Source organism: Erythrolamprus reginae, chromosome 1, assembly GCF_031021105.1.
Source record: "Erythrolamprus reginae isolate rEryReg1 chromosome 1, rEryReg1.hap1, whole genome shotgun sequence".
Classification (NCBI taxonomy): Eukaryota; Metazoa; Chordata; class Lepidosauria; order Squamata; family Dipsadidae; genus Erythrolamprus; species Erythrolamprus reginae.
In genome coordinates, this window is record NC_091950.1 from 392,972,864 (window position 1) to 392,995,541 (window position 22,678).

The window sequence follows — 22,678 nt, forward strand, 5'->3', positions numbered from 1 at the left end:
ATCAGCTGTTGGGCGGCCAAAGGAACCTTCCCTGGGTCTTCCTGCTGCCCAGGCAAAGGGGAAACCCCAAGAGAGCCAAAAGAGCACCGGGCCGGTTGGTTCCCAACCAAAAGAGTTTACCCCGATTGTCCTCGGTGGGGGAAAACAGCGCGTCGCCAGGCTCCCCATCTTCAAGAGAGGCGCGACGGCTAGCCAGGATCCACGCAGGGGAGAAAAGGCGCGCGCTCCCAGCCGCTGCGCCCCGCTTGGAGAGCAGCGGCGAGCAGAGCACAGAAGACGACGAGGCTTTCGAAGGCTCCAAGGTGGGCGGCGGCGCGTCCTTCGAGCACGCCGGCGGCGACCCCAAGCTGAAGGCAGCCACCACACACACACACGCCGCCGCCACCATCCACCCCGCCGGGTTCCCCGCTTGCTACCTCTTCGCCTTCTCCCGCCTCCGAGGCCGACCAGCCCAAGCCGCAACAGACACACACACACATACACGCACTCCCTCTCTCGCGCTCACACAGACGCACTCAGACAGAAAAGAAAAAAAATCCCCAAAAGAGAGGGACAAGAGGCAGACACAAAGCGGGGGCACAAGGGGAGCTGCCCGGCAGAGGTTGCTTTTTTTCTTCTCGTGGGCAAGTGGAGGGGGGGAGAGAGAAGGAAAGAGAGAGAAGGAAAGAAAGAGATGAGAGAGGGAGGAAGAGAGTGTGAGAGAGGAAGAAAGAGAGAGAGAAATGATAGAAAAAAGGGGAGAAAAAAAGAGAAATGAGAAAATGATTGAAGCAGAGAATGACAGGAAAGAAAGAGAAAGAGACAGAGAAGTGACTCTTGGTGATGACGTATGACGTCATCGGGTGGGAAAAACCGTGGTATAGCAAAAAAACCGTGGAGTATTTTTTAATTAATATTTTTTGAAAAACCGTGTTGTAGCGTTTCGCACTAATCGAGACCGTGCTAATCGAGGGATCACTGTAGCTTTCTTTGCAACAAAACAGAAGTGGTCTCTCATAACTATATTGGGGAGATTTGGGGGAGAAACTGAAATCTCCCAGAAGCAGCTACCCTGTTTCCCTGAAAATAAGTCACCCCCAAAAGTAAGACATAGGAGAGGTTTCGTAGAATTGCCTAATATAAGGCATCCCCCGAAAGTAAGACGTAGGAGACGTTTCGTTTCGCAGCATTTCCGAACAGAACATGTATAACACGGCTGTCCATAAATTGCATCCCAAAACGCTGCATCAATCAAATTTAAAACACATCCAACACGGTAGTAGTACATAACGGTACGATAGTAGTAAGAAATTCTTGATAGGATTCACAGTTTGTCTGGTTATGCTGGTTTGGGATGACAACTACTGTACAGTCTATATTAAAGGTTCGTTTTCCTTGTTCAGCAATAATTATGAATTTTTCTTCATTGAAAAAAAATAAGATATCCCTTGAAAATAAGACGTAGCACATCTTTGGGAGCAAAAATTAATATAAGACACTGTCTTATTTTCGGGGAAACAGGGTATCTTTGAAAATACATATTAGGGGTTTGGCAGGCTACAATGGAAACTAAATTTCCAAAAGCATATCTTATTGGTTGCAAATACTCATGAGAAGATGTTGCAAAGAAATGAAGAAAACTGGCTACTCTTTCGAGTTTCTTTAGAAGCTGGATCTTTCAATCCAGTGGCAAGTTAACAAGAAGTCCTGTTAAATGACAAGTTCTAGGAAAAAAGATTTGCTGCCCTTTCCATTATTAACCAAGGTCTTTAAAAATAGTAAAAATAATGTAATATGAGCTTCATAGAATTATGCTCATAGTAGCTGTTACTCACAAGTTGTTCTTATTGTTAGAAAAATTGCACAAAATGTCTGAAGAAAGCTCCAAGTACATCTCCTAATGTGTCCTCTGCATATTTGCATTTGGTGCAAAACCTGTATAAGTCACCGAGACCTCTCAAATATTGGTTTGGTAGTTCAAAAACTATAGTAAAATTGGCTTCACAGAGTAAAAAAATACAGAGATTGGCAAAAAGAATGGCTGTTTTTGTCCTTTTATTCCATTCAAAAATTCCAAAGAAAAATACTCTGACTTCACCTGCTTGTTGTTACAAAAATAATCTTGAAAGTTATTTTGCTCCTTTGGAACTGTTACAACTATTACATCCCCTTTTTGTACTTTTAAGGTGTAATACAGCTCTTAAATGTGTGGATATCTGTGGTTGGATGCAGTTAAAATCTTGCATAATTTTAAGTGCTCGAGCAGAGGTCAAGAAGCAAACCTAAAAGGCTAAGTCCTGACAAACTTGGATTGTCTTTCAAATACGTTTATTTTTTGACTGGGAAGAAGTGGAACCAAAGTATCTACCCTTTAAATTTTGTACCCTTTGGGGGAAGATGACTGAGCTTTGCAATTTAGCTTAATGCATCATCATCGTTATGTATTGTATATGTACAAAACAGGAAGTCCTTTCAGATCATATCAGCAATCTACTTCCTTATGTACAAAAATAAAGTTTTCTGAAACAGCAAAGGCAAAAATTTGATACAACATAGGCAAGCCCTGTATTTTTTGGCCTATCCAATCGTCGGGCCGAGGGAGTTTAATAGCTAAGATTGCAATTTCGTTTGTGTGTGTGTTTATGTTCCTGCAAGACCCCAAAGCAGGTACAAGTCCAGATCGTACGTTTTTTCTGGGTGCTGTAACCATGTCCACAAATGAAATTCTTTTGCAAGGTAAGACTACGTTTCCGTATCTTGAAGTGAACTTAGATCATTTTTCTCATGATATGTTTCAGTGAATGTTGTTCGTATTGGAAGGAACAGGAGGTTCTTTATGATTCCAGGAAAAGCTTATGCTTGTTTAATTGAAGATCTGGTCTTTATCACAGGCTAGCAACTCTCGGTACAGCTTCAGGCTAACTTAACATTAGAGAAGAGAGAGAATCCAAGCGTGGGATTGTTTTCCTGAGTCGGTTACTGATATGGGTTGTGGCCAGTCTATAGTTGATCAATGGAGAGTTTTCCAAATTTCAGAAATCTAGTAGAAAGGCTTTTGTTCACCATAACTGCCATTTGTTTTAATGGGGCTACAACTCTGGATCTAGACAGTCAAATGTTTTACAGCCTGCTTTGCAGCCAGAAGTTCATGGGTCATGGAAAGTCTTTGGACTGTTCACAAAAGGGTTGTTCCTGGGTCATGTATCCATATGCAGCTGGAAGGTTGGAAGAATAGTGCAATCCAAAGCAGAAAATATGAATTGTTAATTGTTGAATAGATGTTGCATAAACTGGAATATGTAGATTTTGAACTGGGTAGTCAGATGATGAGTCTGGACTATACTCTGTTTTATGTTGGTGTTTCAGATGAGCCCCTAGAGCAGTGATGGCGAACCTTTTTTTCCTCGGGTGCCGAAAGACCGTGCATGCACGCTATCGTCCATGCACAAGTGCCCACACCCATAATTCAATGTCTGGGGAGGGCGAAAACAGCTTCCACACCTCCCAGAGGTCCTCTGGGGAATGGAAATGGCCTGTTTCCCAACTTTTGGTGGGCCCAATAGGCTCGTGTTTTGCCCTCCCCAGGTTCCAAAGATTTCCCTGGAGCCGGGAGAGGGTAAAAAGTGCCCACCCCCATCCCACCGGAGGCTCTCTGGAATCCAAAAACGCCCTCCCAGAGCCTCTGTGCAAGCCAAAAATCATCAACTTGAAAAATCGGGTGGTTATTTACCCTATGTATCTGGAATAGAAGTGATGGGAGCTGGACTTGTTGCCAGGTGACCTCCAGAGTACAAGCCAAGGTTATGTGATAACTATCTTTTCCATGTGGAATCTGCCCATCCAGTGAGAACCAAGGAGATGGGGGTGGGTCTTTGGAGGTATTTTCAAAAAACTTTCTTATCCCTAGAGCTGAATTCTTCTATTACTATCCTGGATAATTACTTGATTGGCTACCGATTGGTCTCCGGTCGCAATTCAAGATGTTGGTTATTATCTATAAAGCCCTACATGGCTTAGGGCCAGACTATTTACAGGGCTGCCTCCTGCCGTATGCCTCCCAGAGACCAATAAGTTCGCATAGGGTTGGCCTTCTCCAGGTCCCGTCAACTATGCAATGCAGGTTGGCGGGGCTGCGGGGAAGGCCTTCTCTGTCGCCGCCTCGGCTCTGGGGTTCTGACTCCCCCCCCCAATGTCCGTTCTTCTCCCTCCCTGCTGCCTTACCAAAGGCTATGAAGACCTGGCTTTGCCAAGAGGCCTGGGGGCCATGAATTGTACATCTTTCGTGGCCAAATTGTATTGAACGATATGTACGTCTTGATTGGATTGCTGAATTGTGGGTTTTAACGGGGTTATTGTTTTAATTTTGTACTTGACTTTTTAAAATTGTTAACTGTACTTTTTTATATTATTGTAAGCCGCCCTGAATCCTTCAGGATTGGCGGCATAGAAGTCGAATAAATAAATAAATATTCTAAAGATCTTGCTCTTTAAAGGAGCCTATGGAGAAGGATGAATGTTCTATGAATGTTCTCCCAAAGAAATGATTAGTGGAGGTGTATGATTGAAATTATTGGGGGTCTTTGTTTGTTTTGGTAGGGGTGGGGATTGTATCTCTGCATGTGCTATGTCATATACTTGTAATAATCTTACTTAAAATACTAAGGTTTCTTAAGCAGCCAATCAACAGATTGCAGGAGCATAGAAACTTTTGTAATAAATGACTAATTCAGTATAATGGGGAAAAACTAAAGACGAGTGGCTCTGTGACGGGCTAGTCTACTGTCCAAATTCCAGTAACTAGTAGACAACTTCAGAACATTAGTTCTGCTTTCTTATAGTCTTATGAGTGAGAGGGAATATGATTCTACTGGACTTCTTGGAATTATGGAAATTAGATATAAAATGATTTAAAACAATGGACCGTACGACATCTTATTCTCAAATAATTTCTAGTTTCTCCTTGCTCTTGCTTCATTACAATAATAGGCCAATTATTTGTCATAAAGAAAATATGTACTTCTTTATTGCCTTTGTTAATTTGTTTATTTAATTATAAATGATATTTATAGTTTTCAAAACTCTAGACTAGAAACAAAAAAAGCATACACATAAAGGAAAAAGAAGAAGCACGCAGCCTTTACATAGTTATAAACCCTAATACCCTAAGGGAAAATCTCATAGGTGCTCCAGGATTGAAATGGCTTTGAGGACTAGTCTGGTGAATCATCCCCACTTTATGGTAGAGGTGATCCATATCTTTAGTGGCAGAGTGTTTCAGAGAAGGGAGACTGCTATTGAATAGATGTCCCATGTAACTCTCAAAGGACCTGCCACAGATTTTCTTGAACACTGAATGGGCAGATGCAATTCTTTGCGGCACCCTGAGATCAAATTAGAACGGACAGATTTTAGGGATGAAGTTGGGGAGATTTGAAGGGCAGGGATAGAAGTTGTTTGACTCTGGGAAGCTGCTTTTTCTGTCCTAAAACCTGTAATAAATGCCCTCCAAATTTTTTATATTTATGAGATAAATTTTACTGAATCTGCAGAGTGTCAGAAAACCATATAGTGGTTCCCAGTCCTTCAAATATTGTCCACATATGGCTAAATATAATTCTTAAAATAATATTAAGATACGTTTAAAAGACAAACCCAGTAAAGAGCACAAATATTTCTATTTTTTAAGAGTAGAGTAGAGTAGAATTGAATTGAATTGAATTCTTTATTGGCCAAGTGTGATTGGACACACAAGGAATTTGACTTGGTGCATATGCTCTCAATGTACATAAAAGAAAAGATTCATTTGTCAAGAATTATGTGGTACAATACTTAATGATAGTCATAGGGGTCAAATAAGCAATGAAGAAACAATCAATATTAATAAAAATCTCAAGGATACAAGCAACAAGTTACAATCATACAGTCCTAAGTGGGAGAAAATGGGTAATAGGAACGATGAGGAAAAACTAGTAGAAATAGTAGTGCAGACTTAGTAAATAGTTTGACAGTGTTGAGGGAATTATTTGTTTAGTAGAGTGATGGCGTTCGGGAAAAAACTGTTCTTGTGTCCAGTTGTCTTGGTGTGCAGTGCTCTGTAGCGACATTTTGAGGGTAGGAGTTGAAACAGTTTGTGTCCAGGGTGCGAGGTCCTGCCCGTTATTCCTCTTCCTCAAACCTGTTAAGCCCTTGAGCACCTGTTGCCATTCTTCATGAAATTGGCCCTATGACGTTTTCCATGAAGCGATGCTCTTTAAGAGGACATTGTGGCCAATGACAGGAAGGGTCTCCTTGGGTACCTTATGTATGATTTTTTTTTTTGAACAGTTGAGAATTATGATTCATGACTCTCAAGTACTCAGAGTTTATTCCAAAGCTCCAGAGTCCAGCATTATATTTGCAGGTATCTGTTTTTCCATGCTTACAATAAATGGTTGTATTTGTGGCATGCTTGTTTATCATCTTTTCATCTTCTGTTCTTGCTTCTTCAGTGTCAGCCAGACTTACACAAGTGTCCTCCCCACAGCCAGGCTGCCCATCTCCTTCTATCCCACCAGGTAAAATAATCTCTTCATCTCAGAAGCACAGCAAAAAGGCACTTAAACAAGTAAGTGGGATGAGCGTACTGATTCGTTTATCTGACCTTTTAATTTGTGCTTATGTGCCCTAGTTTTACATTTGGCACTAAAAACCTAACCTAACTTTATGTTACATTTGCTCTGCACCTTGCTCCAATTTGCATTTACACTCTGCTAAAGATTCTACATAATTGAGCACCTGGATAACAAGGATAAAAATGAATTAAAATATATGTAATAAAATAAAGCTTCTATTCAAACTGTCCTCATGGAAGAACCACCAGTGTTTCTTAGGATTTTTTTTTCCATAAAAATTTAAATCACTTTTCTTATGGCAATGACAACCATTAAGATGCTAGATTTCTTTGTGTTACAGTCTTTATATATGGCAGAAAAGAACTTAGTAGTCTCTAGCTTTTAGCCACTTAGCTTGAGGGGACTGAGCTAGCTAATTGATGTCTCATTCAGTTGCAAAATAGCCATAAAGTAATAATTATTGCTTTATCCTTGGCTCTTACGGGTTTTCCCAAATAAAAATAAATTATATTATAATTGCCCTTCATTTATTTATTGCTTAATTTCAGTGGCCCTGTTTACTTTTTGTCTCATGCATCAGCTCCGTATGTTTTTCCTTTCAGACAGGAAGTATTCCTCTGGCAACTGTGTTTGTTCTGGCTCAAAATGCGCCAGCATTTTCTTCACATTGGTCATCCCCCACATTCTAGTATTTCCTTCACAGTGATTATCTACTCAAGATCATCACATTTCCAATATAATTTGATAACTGTTTTTCTTAACCTTTAAAATTGGCTTACATTTTTTTCTCTAGAGGATATTTTATGTTTGGACTTTGATTTCTCCTAGACATTCTTTCCGTTCGTTTACTTGATGCTTTGCAGTTGTTTTTCTTTTAGGAGGATGTCTCCTTCTGTCAGTGCAATACAGTGTCCCCTCGCTTTTCGCTGGGGATGCGTTCCGAGACCGCCTGCGAAAGTCGAATTTCCGCGAAGTAGAGATGCGGAAGTAAATACACTATTCTTGGCTATGAACAGTATCACAAGCCTTCCCTTAACACTTTAAACCCCTAAACTGCAGTTTTCCATTCCCTTAGCAACCATTCAGATTATTACTCACCATGTTTATTTATTAAAGTTTATTAAAAAAAAAAATTATTAAAGGCAGACGAACGTTTGGCGATGACATATGACATCATCGGGCAGGAAAAACCGTGATATGGGGGGGGGGAAATCGCAAAGTATTTTTTTAATTAATATTTTTGAAAAACAGTTGTATAGACTTTCCGTGAAGTTCGAACCCGCGAAAATCGAGGGAACACTGTACTTTTCTTTTAGCTACCAGGATATATTTTCTTTCTGTATCTCTAATCACAGAATAGAATAGAGTAATAGAGTTGGAAGGGACCTTGGAGGAGATGCTATGCCAGTAACGGCAAACCTTTTTTCTCTCGTGTGCCGAAAGCACGTGCATGCATGCTACTGCTTGCACGTGTGTGCCCACACCTATACTTCAGTGCCACCATACACCCTGCCCCCTGTGCATGTGACCACCTCCCCATGCTTCCCCATCCCCACGCATGCACACACGACACCCCCCCATTTCCTGACCTCTGGTAGGCCCGTTTTTCACCCTCCCCAGGCTCCAGAAGCTTTCCCCATCCCTCTGGAGGCCGAAAATGCCCTCCCAGAGCTCACCGGTGCACACATGCACACTGACGCTAAGCTAGGGCAACAGCACGGATGCCGGTAGATATAGCTCCGCGTGCCACATTTGCCATCATGGCACTATGCCATTTCAGGCAAATGGCCCGCCCAATCTCATCGTAAAAACTGTGACATTGGAGCAGTCTCAACACTGAGTTTTTGTCATAATTATGAATTAATCGTATTTGTTGTAGGGTCTATATAATATAATGTAAATTATATATAATGTCATATATTATATTACATTCCCATGGAGCAACTGCTCTATGTCTCTATGGATCCGATTTGTTCATACTTTCTAGAAGATATCTATGTTTTGAGAAAGGTCTTTGTAATTATGTAATTTGTAATTATGATAATGCCTTGGGTATTATCTGGATACTGGGAAATTATTTGGGTAGTGCTCATTAATCATTAATGAAATCACATTCCCCTTTACTCTTGCAACACCATAAGATGAAATATTTTGCCTGGTATCAAGGAAGGAAAAACTCCCCACTTCTAAATATTTAACATAGGCATTAATTGGAGAATATCTTTGATAGCAAGGTCAAATCTGTTGTCCGCAAATCTGTATGTCAAAATTTTTTTGCAATCTTCTATCTCATTTGTTATATGAAAATGAATCTGTAGGAAACGGAAAAATCCATCTTCAGTAATATTTAATAATTGGTAATATTTAATAATTGGTAATAGAACAGTAATGTCAGCCACCCATTTCTACATCTTTGCTGGCTTTCCTGAACAAGGAATTTTGCACTACTGTGTAGAGTAGACTGTTCAGCTTAAGAAACTCCTGGATAATGAATCGCTTTCACTTTCTCATTAGGCCTTGAAGCAAAAGCAAAGGAAGCAGCATCATTGCCGAACCAGTGTGCCTGTATCAACTAATCACCACCTCCTACAGCAACATGTAAAGATTGCTAACCATCCTGCAAAAGCCGGTATGGGCCCTTGTCATATTGCTAATTATTTTCCTCAACTTATCAGCTCATCACCTTTGACCTCCGATGACAGCAAGAGGGCCCAAGATTGGTTTATATTTAATTAGCCTGCTTCCGGGGTCCCCAAACCTCTAAACATTAAGACTTGTAAACTTCAACTTTCAGAGTTGAAGTCTCCATGCTATGAAGTCTCCATGCTCTATGCTGGCTGGAGAATTCTGGGAGTTAAAGTCCACAAGTCTTTAAAGTTGCCAAATTTGAAGACCTCTGGCCTACTTTGACCAGAAGACTCGAGAACGAGAACAAGGGGACACAATCTGAAGTTAGTTGGGGGAAAAATCAGAAGTAACGTGAGAAAATATTATTTTACTGAAAGAGTAGTAGATCCTTGGAACAAACTTCCAGCAGACGTGGTTGGTAAATCCACAGTAACTGAATTTAAACATGCCTGGGATAAACATATGTCCATCCTAAGATAAAATACAGGAAATAGTATAAGGGCAGACTAGATAGACCATGAGGTCTTTTTCTGCTGTCAGTCTTCTATGTTTCTATGTTTCTAGAAAAAAAGACAGTAGTTAAATTCTTTTTGAATGAAACTCTCCTTCCTTTCTTCTTTTAGGCCATTTAGTTCAGTATTAAGTTTCCACAATTGGTATTATATATTGATAATTGATAATATTACATTTTAATATTGATAATATTACATTTTTTAAGTTAATATCTTTATATGTGTCAGCAGCAGATTGTAAGTTCTCTTGTTGAACTATGTGCTGTATATAGAATCCAGTGCAGTATACAGTATGTGTGTGTGTGTGTGTGTGTGTTTGTTTGTTTGGATTTATATGCCGCCCCTCTCCGAGGACTCGGGGCGGCTAACTCAGGGTAGCTAACTGAACAAGCCTTTCGTAAACTCCTTAAAACCCACCTCTGTCGTCAAGCGTGGGGGAACTGAAACATCTCCCCCTGCCTATGTAGTTTTTTGTGTATGATATGACTGTATGTATGTTTTTATATATTGGGGTTTCTTGTTTTTTAGACTTTTTAAATGTATTATTGTTATTTTAGATTCTAACTATTAGATTTGTCATTATATATTGTTTTTACCATTGCTGTAAGCCGCCCCGAGTCTATGGAGAGGGGTGGCATACAAATTAAATAATAATAATAATAATAATAATAATAATAATAATAATAATAATAATAATAACAACTTCTAAGACTGATCAGACTTCTTGTCAAGCAGAGACTTCATGAAAACTTCCCATTCAATCTTTACGACTAATAGCACATGCACTTAGAAACCACAAATAATTTGTTATCTACCTCTGATCGTTTTATTGTTGTGGCCTTGCATAGTGCTACAATCTATATTTCATATAAATAACCAGTCGAAATCTAAGGTTTCCAAAAATTTGACAGAAAACATGAGCTGTTGAACAATTAAAGATAGATAGTGTTTCGTTTGATTAAAACAATTATGTTAATTATTCTTTTCTTTGCAGCTTGGGAAGGAAAGCAATCAGATGGACATTCAAGTAGCCCACAGAATTCTACTTCTAGTTCTTCTCCCTCTATTAAAACTGAACCTTCCTTGCCGGTGCTTGGGAAGAAACCATTCCAGAGATCTGAGAGGCTCCATGCAAGTAAGACAACAGCTTTTTTCTATTAAAAAAAACAACCCTGCCTGATATTTTATCAGGATCTGTAACTTAGAAATATTTTATTTATTGTTATTTTAAATAAAATAAAATAAATACAATATATTTATGAAATGTATTTCATAATTCATTTTTAAATTTTAATGCTTTGGGTTATTCAAGAAAAAACAAAACTGGATTGGACAGAGTTACAAAAAAGGTCTTTCTTTCTGTTTATGTGGGTGTTTTCTTAGTTTTCTATTTTCTGCTAGAAGAGTAGCTGCTAAATGAACAGCAAGAGTTTTTATTTCATTGGGTTTACTTCACATGGGTCTCTGTTTGAGATATCATTGCTATACAGCTTGTCTAAAAGCAGTGAATTTTACTGTATATTCTGGATGAAGCTAGAAGCAGTCAATACCTTTAAATATGTATCATAATACATTTAAATATGTACAGTATTTTAAAACAGCCGGGGGGCTTCTCGGCGGCCTCCCGAACCCGAACTTTTGCCAAACTTCCAGGTTCGGCGTTCGGGAGGCCGCTGGGAAGTCCCGCCGCCCGGCTGTCGTCTTTTGAAACAGCCGGGGGGCTTCTCGGCGGCCTCCCAAACGCCGAACCCGGAAGTTCGGGTTTGGCGTTCGGGTTCAGGAGGACGCTGGGAAGCCCCCTGGCTGTTTCAAAAAGCGACAGCCGGGCAGCGGGGCTTCTCGGCGGCGGCAGCAGTGGTTTCGTAAGAAGGAAAAAGTTCGTAAGAAGAGGCAAAAAATTTCTGAACCCCGGGTTCGTATCAGGTACCATTGTATTTGTAGACTGCTATCATGTCCCCCCTGGACTAACCATGCCCAGTTCCTGCAACCTATCCTCATATGTTTTAGTTTCCAGTCCCTTTATCATTCTGGTTGCTCTCTTCTGCACTTTCTCTAGAGTATCAATGTCTCTTTTGTAGTGTGGTGACCAAAGCCTCCCTTGAGATTTCAAACTTAGTTGTGGACTTTGAGGTGTGCCATCCATCTTATTTCCTTTAATGTTCTTTCTGTGTAGTTGAAAGAAAGCTGTCCTGTAACATGTAAGATTTGTCAAATGGAGTGGATTTCCAGCCTTGTATCAGTCTCAGGGCCTTTCCCATTCTTTGTGAGAAGTAGACGCAGAGCGGGTAGACCATTTCTTCCCAGTCATGACCTTTGGTTTCTTTTTTTTCTTAGGGCAGCTGAAGAGGACAAAATGTGCTGAAATTGATGTAGAAACTCCGGAATCCATCTTGGTGAATACCAACCTGCGAGCTCTAATCAACAAGCATACATTCATGGGACTACCGGTTGAATGTCAACAGAAGCTGCTCCTGCTCCTGCCAGAGGTGGACAGGCAGGTATGTGTCCATGGAGGGAGGGGAGAAAAAAGGTCAAGGGAGGGTCAACTTTTTCCCACAGTTTTTATAACAAGGCTATTGTGCAGTCGGCATAAACTTAAATGGACTAGTTGGGATGGTAGAGGACAGGAAAGCCTGGAGGAATTAGAATAGCCCCCACCCTCCTCACCTTTTGTAAGCTCCTTAAAACCCACCTCTGCCGTCAGGCATGGGGGAATTGAGATATTCTTTTCCCCTAGGCTTCTACAATTTATGCATGGTATGTTTGTATGTATGATTGGTTTTATAACAAGGGTTTTTAGCTGTTTTAGTATTGGATTGCCACATGCTGTTTTTACCACTGTTGTTAGCCGCCCCGAGTTCACGGAGAGGGGCGGCATACAAATCAAATACAGTGGTACCTCATCATACGAACTTAATTGGTTCCAGGAGGAGGTTCGTAAGGTGAAAAGTTCGTAAGATGAAACAGTGTTTTCCATAGGAATCAATGTAAAAGCAAATACTGTAATGCGTGCAAATCCTTCAGGAAAATTCCAAACTTTAGAAGGGAGGCGAACAGAGGGCAGGGAGGAGCAGCTAAAGGGGGCAGGTGGAAGAAGCAAGGCTAGGCTAAAGGGTGAGTGGGAAGGAAGAAAGGCAAGGGGGGCGCCCCTCCCTTTTCTTTCTTCAAAAGACACCCTTTCAGTGCCTGTGCAAGCATGCAAAATCTTTACTCCACCAAGCTGCCCCTCCCTTTTCTTTCTTAAAAAGACACCGTTTCAGTGCTTTTGCAAGCATGCAAAATCTTTACTCCTCCAAGCTGCCCCTCCCTTTTCTTTCTTAAAAAGACACCGTTTCAGTGCTTTTGCAAGCATGCAAAATCTTTACTCCTCCAAGCTGCCCCTCCCTTTTCTTTCTTAAAAAGACACCGTTTCAGTGCTTTTGCAAGCATGCAAAATCTTTACTCCTCCAAGCTGCCCCTCCCTTTTCTTTCTTAAAAAGACACCGTTTCAGTGCTTTTGCAAGCATGCAAAATCTTTACTCCTCCAAGCTGCCCCTCCCTTTTCTTTCTTAAAAAGACACCGTTTCAGTGCTTTTGCAAGCATGCAAAATCTTTACTCCTCCAAGCTGCCCCTCCCTTTTCTTTCTTCAAAAAAGGGGAAAAAAAGAAACCCCTTCATCCCAGCAGCAGCTGCTAAGGTGAAAATAGTTCGGAAGAAGAGGCAAAAATATCTTAAACACCGGGTTCGTATCTTGAAAAGTTCGTTAGAAGAGGCGTTCGTAAGATGAGGTACCACTGTAAATCAAATTAAATCAAATTGTCCATGGAGTCATGATGGATCAGACACGACTTCACAACTAACAATGACAAATTGTGCAGAACCTAGGCTGTATAACAGTAAGAGCCCAAGGTTCCCAGTATCCAATAAATTGATCATCAATTGGGTATTCAGTTTGTGAAATTACCTTATTTTCTGCTTCCTCAGCTCAAAATTAAAACCGTCCCTTTTCTTATTGTTGATGTATCAGCAAGAATTGAGTCTCTATCGGGTCCCTGTGGTAATGTAGAGTTCTATAAAAGGGAACTGTCTTTTTTTAGGGCCTTGGTGCTCTAATCTTGGCATTTTTAATGAGAGTAAAAGTCTTAACCTTCAATGCTTTTACTGTGGTTTGATTGTGGCATTTAGTGCAAAGAAGTGCAAGGCTACATTTGAAAGGCTTGCCATTAAGCTATTTCTATGGGTATCCATCTCCAAATATTTTAATAGAACATCCAGGCCTTCATGGGGAACGCCTGATGCTCTTAGGACAGATGGGGCCAGGCTTTCATTTCTTATATGTATACAGCTGTTAAACCAATTTTTCCCAGTTCTCACAAAAGAAAAATCATTCTCAAACCATTTATAATGACCTATAAAGCCCTACATGGCATCGGCCCAGAATGCCTTCGGGATCGTCTTCTGCTGCATGAATCCCAGCAGCCGATTAGGTCCTACAGAGTTGGCCTTCTCCGGGTCCCGTCAACGAAACAATGTCGTCTGGCGGGCCCCAGGGGAAGAGCCTTCTCTGTGGCGGCCCCGGCCCTCTTGAATCAACTCCCCCCGGAGATTAGAACCGCCCCCACCCTCCTTGCCTTTCGTATGTTGCTGAAAACCCACCTATGTCACCAGGCATGGGAGAATTGAGGTATCCCCTTGCTAATATGGTTTATGTATGGTGTGATTGAGTTGTATGGTTATTTTAATGATATGGGTTTTTAGATGTCTTTTTAAGTATTGGTTTTGTTTACATTGTTCACTATTGTTGTGAGCCGCTCCGAGTCTTCGGAGAGGGGCGGCATACAAATCAAATAAATTATTATTATTATTATTATTATTATTATTATTATTATTATTATTATTAAATTAATTATTTATAAGGTGGAAAAAGCTAAAAAGTGGCCTATCAGAGACCATCTTACCATAGAAAGATAAACTGCAAGTTCCCTCTTTTTGGCCTCTCTAGAGGGCCGGCATACAAATCTAATAAATTATTATTAATTATTATTATTATTATTAACCCCTCACTTTATCTGTCTGGTTTCATGAATTCCTGAGGAAAGTAGAATACTTGGCAGCATATTTTTTTAAAATTTACCCTACCCCATTTGTCTTTCAGATTGGAATGGATGGCTTGATGAAGCTTAGCAGTTCTGCCCTCAACAACGAATTCTTCAATTCTGCTGCGCAAGGATGGAAGGAGCGACTGTCGGAAGGTGAGGACCTCCAGGGGCAGTTCTCTAAGTTTCTGAGGATGTTGCAGAGGTGTTGGTGAGAATGAACAGATTTTTACTGGAAGAATTACTTGCGCAAAGCAGCACGAGACCAGAGCTACACATGAAATAAAAATAAGCACCTTTGCCGTTTCTAAAGGGCAAATATTGGTGACTTTTGAAAAGATTGGCGGCATGCTCGGGAAAGTCAGTGCAGCAAAGAAAAGGCATTGGTTGCACATCGGTTTTCGGTCACAATTCAAAGTGTTGGTTATGACCTATAAAGCCCTTCATGGCATCGGACCAGAATATCTCCGGGACCGCCTTCTGCCGCACGAATCCTAGCGACTGGTTAGGTCCCACAGAGTTGGCCTTCTCCAGGTCCCGTCGACTAAACAATGCCGTCTGGCGGGACCCAGGGAAAGAGCCTTCTCTGTGGTGGCCCCGACCCTCTGGAACCAACTCCCCCCAGAGATCAGAGTTGCCCCCACCCTCCTTGCCTTTCGTAAGCTCCTTAAAACCCACCTCTGTTGTCAGGCATGGGGGAATTGAGATATCCCCTCCCCCTAGGCTTATAAAATTTATGCATGGTATGTCTGTGTGTATGATTGGTTTCTTAAATAAGGGTTTTTTAAATTAACTTAAATATTAGAATTTGTTCATATTGTTTCACTATTGTTGTTAGCCACCCCGAGTCTGTGGAGAGGAGCGGCATACAAATCTAATAAATAAATAAATCTTACTAACTTCTTTCCTTCTACTCTGTGTGTGGCAGGGGAGTTCACTCCAGAGATGCAACTAAGACTACGGCAGGAATTAGAAAAGGAGAAGAAAGTAGAACTTTGGAAAGAGCGCTTCTTTGAGAGCTACTATGGTCAAAGGTAAGGATTTAACTCGCCTTGCCTGATGAACATGCCATTTTCTTTCTGAGCCTTTTGAGCTGGTGGTATGTTGGCCTGGATTCTGAAACTATACCACTGCACCGAAGGCTGCTTTGGAGGAATGCTTTGTTTTGTGTTGCACCATTCAGAAATGAATTATCCAAATAGTCAAAGTATTTTAAATATTTGATTCCAGAAATATTTTAAATAATTTTGGAAAGGTGCCTGATAAGGATTGAAAAGCAGTCTGTCCATAACTGAGAATATACTAGAACTGGAACTTCTCTGTTCACAAAATTTTTCTATTGGCTAGTGCAATGCAGATCTTTGTTGTATTGTTTTAATAAGGTAACTTATAACTTATAGGCGGCACAGTGATTAGAATGCAGCACTACAGGCTACTTCAGCTGACTGCTAGCTGCAGTTCCACAGTTCAAATCTCACCGGCTCAAGGTTGATTCAGATTTCCATCCTTCCCAGGTTGATAAAATGAGGACCTAGATTGTTGGGGGCAGTATGCTGATTCTGTTAAACACTTAGAGAGGGCTATAAAAGCACTATGAAGTGATATATAATATAAGTCTACATGGTTCCCAAAATTTGAGCTCTTCCTGCCATTTCACCTCCAGAAGAAAGGAAGAAAGAACTTAGAGCCATTTTAAAGGAAGAGGTCTCCACTGTATGCCTTAAGACCACGATTAGTTTCCTTTAATCTACTATGTCAGATCCTCCTCAGTTACTGCTTTTTCACAGTGAAAAAAATATCCTTTTTCTTGACAATCAATTGAGATGTTCCATTATGCTGATTCATTTTTTTCATTCTGTCACTCTGTAACTATTCATTGCTAACCTAGCTATTGCTTTTACCCATTCCCTGGATTTCATGTCATCCCAATAACATATTAACCCACAATACAAAAACTAGCCAAGATTAACATAAATCAAGCTTATCAACCAGATTATCTCAGAGACCGCCTTCTGCTGCACGAATCCCAGCGACCAGTTAGGTCCCACAGAGTGGGCCTTCTCCGGGTCCCGTCAACTAAACAATGTCATTTGGCGGGGCCCAGGGGAAGAGCCTTCTCTGTGGTGGCCCCGGCCCTCTGGAACCAACTCCCCCCGGAGATTAGAATTGCCCCCACCCTCCTCGCCTTTCGTAAGCTCCTTAAAACCCACCTCTGCCGTCAGGCATGGGGGAACTGAGATACTCTTTCCCCCTAGACCTTTACAATTTATGCATGGTATGTTTGCTTGTAGGTATGATTGGTTTTAAAATAAGGGTTTTTTAGTTGTTGTAGTATTGGATTTACATGCTGTTTTTATTATTGTTGTTAGCCGCCCCGAGTCTATGGAGAGGGGCGGCATACAAATCCAATAAATAATAATAATAAAAAAATAATTATCATGTCATGTAAATGTACCTATTAGGCATTTATTTGAACAAGAACCAACCCATTCCTATTGTGACAGGCTTCAAGACTTGAATACTTGTTGCTTCCCTGTGAAAAGTTGGCACTTCCAAAGGTTTTCCTGATTGAATGACACACTCTGCTTGTTGAGAAGGGAAGAATTGCCCTGTATCTTACCAATGTCTCTGCTTTCTCTTTCTTTCTTCTAGTTCTGGGCTAAGCCTTGAAGAGTCCAAACAACTGACATCTTGTATTCCTGCTGTTCAGAATCAAGCACGGACTGGGAATCTAGCACCTCAGTTACAGAAATGTATAGTGGTCCATAAAGCAGCACCTGACAAAGAACAGACCAATTCTCTGGTGGGTCCAAAGGTACAGGTCCTCCCAGCTGTAATAGCAGCCCCTAAAAGAGAGGAGATTGAACAGCCCAAGGTCTTGAAGCCAGAAGAACTTATAAATTCTTCTGGCAACAGTGCGTCCTTCCAGAGTAGCAGCCAGATTCCTCAGAAGACTTCCAAGAGGGTTGAGGAGCTAGAAAAGGTGACACCACAGCCTGCTTGCCTGGACTCTGTGGCGAGACAAAATCCAAGCAAACCAAAGAATGCAGCCATTGCTGGCACGAAACCAAGACCAGAAGTAGAATCTCAGGAGATTTCTGCAAAGGGGGCTCCTGCCACTTGCACAGAACAAATGGACACTGGAATCCGGGCTTTCAAGAGGAAATCAGAGATTCCTGAAGAGGCACAGATGACACCTGAAAAGCAGCTCCACGTGACAGAAAAGTGCCCCACCAGGCCGCCTTTTCAGGCCCCACAGCAGTGCTTTCCCATCGCGCCTACACCAAAAGTCCCTCCTCTCAGGGTAAAGGAACCATACGTGTTAAGCGCATTCTGTTATGACTTCTGTAGGCTGCTGTAGTCCTTTGTCAGAATCCCAGCATTGTTCTAGAGGTCCATTTTTGAAAGCGAAAGAACACTTGTCCCTGCTGGTTGCTGGCTGGCTGAATGTTTGCAAGCAAATGAGAGTGAGTTTGGGCAGTTCTGGTTAGGGGGATTCAGCCCAAGAGTGTTTGAATGACATCCTAATTTTCACCACTGATAATCTCACTTTAAGAATAGAATAGAATAGAATTTTTTATTGGCCAATTGTGATTGGACACACAAGGAATTTGTCTTGGTGCATATGCTCTCAACGTACATAAAATAAAATATACATTTGTCAAGAATCATGTGGTACAACAATGATTGTCATAGGGGTCAAATAAGCAATGAAGAAGCAATATTAATAAAAATCTTAGGATACGAGCAACAAGTTACAGTCATACAGCCAACATGGGAGGAAATGGGTGAAAGGAATTATGAGAAAAACTAGTAGAATAGAAGTGCAGATTTAGTAGAAAGTCTGACAGTGTTGAGGGAATTATTTGTTTAGTAGAATGATGGCATTCGGGAAAAACCTGTTCTTGTGTCTAGTTGTCTTGGTGTGTAGTGCTCTGTAGCGACATTTTGAGGGTAGGAGTTGAAACAATTTGTGTCCAGGATGTGAGGGGTCAGAGGGATCCCGTAGATCAGGGGTTCTCAACCTGAGGGTTGGGACCCCTTTGGCATTTACAGTGGGGGTGTCCCTCTGACCTCTCTGCCAATCAGCTTAAAGCTCTGTTGGGAGAATTGGGGCTAGACTTATGATTGGCCGTCACCATAACATAAGAGGTCACGGCATTAGAAAGGTTGAGAACCACTGCCATAGATAAGAGGAAGGCATCTAAATCTTGTTCTTAAGCCAAAGCATTTGTGTTGCTTCATTTACTTCAGGAATTCTCTGTGTAGTGATGATGATGATGATGATAATGATGACGATGATGATGATGATAATAATAATAATAATAATAATAATAATAATAATAATAATAATAATTTATTAGACTTGTATGCCACCCCTGTCCGGAGACTTGGAGACTTGTGTTTCATACACAAAGAATGAATACACAAAGAATGAACGAATGAATGAATGAATGAATGAATGAATGAAGTGAGAGAATGAACAAACAAACTAAATACTGGGACGTTATCAGCACTGAGGTTGATGAATTAGTAGTCTAAATGTTTGGCTACTGCACCTCCTTTTTTTCAGGAGGAGGCACTTACTATTCAGTTCCGCAGCCTCTTGAAAGAATAGGTGGGGATGGGAGAGTTCAGTGTATTCCACTTGATGTGTCTGCCAACCAGATGGGATGAGTGTTTTCCTGGGAACTCATCAGACCCATTTTGCCTTGAGTCTCTTGCTTTGTTCCAAGATAAGAAACAGGAGCGAAAGGTGCTTTACCTTCCATGTTTATTGATGCTTTCCCCTCTTTTCCAGATCCACGTCTCCAGAATCCAAGGATCTCCAGCGTTACTGTCTGCTAGCCAGGTCTCTCCCAGGGCCCCCTTCCCAATCATCAGGAGAACAGGGGCCAGGACTTTGGCCGACGTCAAAGCCAGGGCCAGAATGGCCAGGGCCCAGCGAGCAGCGGCTGCAGCCGAAGCCGCCGCCGCAGCCTCCCTTGCTGCTCCTTCTGCCTCCATTGTGGAAGCCATCCCAGGCCCAGGGCCGGGAGGGGGGAAAGGAGACGACAAGAGCAGTCCACTCTCAGGGAGGCCTCATGGAGCTGCATTGGACCTGGCAGGCTCTGGAAGCAGGACAAGTCCCAAAAGGGGCTTCCTCTCTTGCCCAGCCTCTTTCTCCCCAGCGGACCCCCCAGCTCCGAAACCAGCAGTCACAAGCGGTGCTGCTAGAGCACAACTACAGCCGGCTCCCCCAGCACAATCCAGAACAGCGAGCAGCAACCCAGAGAGGGAGAGGGCGTCGAGCTCACAAACAGCAATAGGGAGTGTCGGCCGTACAAATCCCAGGCTTTTGACTGTGCCTGCTGCTCAGAGTGTCACAGCTCCTTTGGGCTCAACAGTTGATCCTGCTTCCGTGAAGGAGAAACTTCGAAATAACCCTGTTGCTCCGAACCAGGTTACAAGAACATCCTGTGGCTTCCAGCCTGGAGCGAACTACAAAAGTGTATTGAAATCCGCTTCTACCAGCAGCACAGGTGTTCCGGGTGACAAAGCCAAGGCCTTGCTTTCTGGATCTCCTGTGTTGGTTGGACCCTTTAAGGCACCCTCTCCCCTATCTTCTTCACGTGGCACTCTGCCCATGTCCACTTTACCTTCTCCTCCCCGTAATACTTTGCTGGTGGACCCTAGTCCTAACGTCCCCCCAAGCTCCTCAGGTTCAAGTGGAAGTACCTCTGCAGTAAAGGCCAGCTCCAGCATCCCTGCTAATAACCCTCTGGTGACTCAGCTGCTGCAAGGTAAAGAAGTCCCAATGGAGCAGATCCTCCCAAAGCCTCTGACGAGAGTGGAGATTAAGACTGTGGCGCTGCCTGTGAAGGAAGGCAAAGCCACCCCAATTGTTTCCAGGCCTGGCCCTCCAAGGGAAGGGGAAGGGCAGCTGCACGTCACTTTCCCAGCAAGTGGGAACCCAAGCCTTAGTCACTGTGGACAATCCCAAGGCCCCCCACCCTTATCCTCTTCATCAGGGCAGGACTTGTGGAGCAAACCTACAGACCTCCACAGCAGCCGGGAAACATTGGGCGAGAGTGCCCAAGAGCATATTCTCCAGGCTGCCAGGCAGAAGGTCCCCGTGGAGAGCCTCCTGGCTGCTCCTTCTCCCCCTCCACGTCTCCCCCTCCTCCCCCCGCATTTCCCAGTAGAGAACAGCTCCACCAGCCAAAGTTTCACACTGGGATTCATAGGGAGAAGGACATTCAAGCCTGCCATGTCTGGCCATTACCTCCTGAATGTCTCCACCTATGGACGATGCCCAGAGAACCTAAGAAGAAACCTTGCCCAGCCCCCGGAGAGCCACCCATGCTCAGATGAGCCACCGAAGACATTGGAGGAACAGAAGCATACCTGTAGAGATGACAGCAACGTTAGCGGTGGCGAAGAGGAAGGGGACCCCAATGGCAACGTCACAGACCACGCAACGGCACATCTCAAGGTTAAAGAGGAATCTCTGGCTCCAGGAAGAGGAGGAGGAAGGCAGGCGGCTTCAAAGGTAAAGCTGGAGCAGGCAGCAATAAGCCACAAGGATGGAAACATTTGCTTCTTCCCAGCGGGTCAAGGCAACGCGGCAAAAGATTTTATCCAGGCAGCCCAAGTGGCTCAGACAACCAGAGGAGAAAGGAGACCTTGCAGTCGGGAACTTCAGACTGGTCCTCCAGGAAATGTCACCCCCCAGCGGCCCCTCCTGCTCTCCCCGTCGCCCTCTCAGCTCTTTGGAAACCCTACTCCCACGCAACTCATTGGACCAGGCTACAGCGGCACGATTAACGTTTCCACTTCCCCAAACATGCATCAGGATGCTCTCCTGACGGGACTGTCCGACCCCAGCCGCATGGGGGACGTGGTGTCCTTCTCTGTAACTGTGACAGCTATCCCTGCTAGCCACTCAGCAAACACTGGTAGCCACGGGCAGTCTCTCCGTGGCCAGGCTTTTGCAGAAGATGGTGGCTTGGAGGACTTGCCCTCAAAGTGCTACTGTCGCTTGAAAGCCATGATTGTGTGCAAGGGCTGCGGGGCCTTCTGCCATGATGACTGTATTGGCCCCTCCAAGCTCTGTGTCTCCTGTCTCGTCGTGCGGTAGCAGGTTTTTGTCAGATCTCACCTAGGGAGCAGGAAGGGCATGCTGCTGAGTCAAGAGTCCCTGTCCTTATCCCGCCCCATATCTACTTGGTTTCCTTGAGAATGAAGACAAGCACCTTGGATGAATGGCTAAACCCAGTGGGGACAAGTGTGTGCACTTAAGGAATCATGTAAATATGTTGCATTGTTTTGTCTTAAAAGATTTATTTTTTTCCAACCTTGAGATAAATTTGTGGATGTGAACCTCATGCTCATTTTGCCTCTTGTCCTATAGTAGCAGAATTCTGGCCCAATAAGTCCCACTTCACCCTTAGTGCCCCTGTTCCCATAGGGCCTGATTTGCCTCCAACTTGCTAGCGTTGTGGCCTCCGTGTTTTTCTTTGAATGGACTTGCCAAATGTCCTAGCGAAACACAGTAGTTGAGACTATTACATCAGCAGCTGTAAGCAACAGGAGATACCTACCGCCCAGTTGAATTTTGTTGCATTGCTGTTTACAGTAAACCATTTTTCTTAACTCTATAAATTCACCTTGAGGAGAGGCAGAAGCAGCGTACTGCAGATCATCAGAATTTGCAAGGCAGAATGGGGCTTGGGTACAATCAGTTTATAGCTCTGAATTAACCACTGGCAGCAATGATGATTTTTATTTTGTTATATGAATGGGTATGCTTGGCCTTTGAATTTCAATCAAGATACAGCAGTGCTAACTCCTTTGGTCCCAGGCTCTAGATTCCCATTTTTCAAGAAGAAA

At 42.8% G+C, this 22,678-nt stretch overlaps 1 protein-coding gene across 1 annotated transcript in view; it reads left to right on the top strand.

The window, feature by feature from the left end:
* Positions 1–22,171, top strand: part of ASXL2 (ASXL transcriptional regulator 2) — a 76,964-nt gene extending 54,793 nt beyond the window's left edge. The window contains exons 5-12 of the mRNA XM_070734930.1: positions 6,468–6,583; positions 9,105–9,219; positions 10,725–10,865; positions 12,065–12,228; positions 14,866–14,962; positions 15,735–15,840; positions 17,459–18,110; positions 19,608–22,171. Coding sequence (XP_070591031.1) covers positions 6,468–6,583; positions 9,105–9,219; positions 10,725–10,865; positions 12,065–12,228; positions 14,866–14,962; positions 15,735–15,840; positions 17,459–18,110; positions 19,608–21,926 — 3,710 coding nt within the window. The 3' untranslated portion in view covers positions 21,927–22,171. The remainder of the gene's footprint in view (positions 1–6,467; positions 6,584–9,104; positions 9,220–10,724; positions 10,866–12,064; positions 12,229–14,865; positions 14,963–15,734; positions 15,841–17,458; positions 18,111–19,607) is intronic.
* Positions 22,172–22,678: the final 507 nt, after the last annotated feature.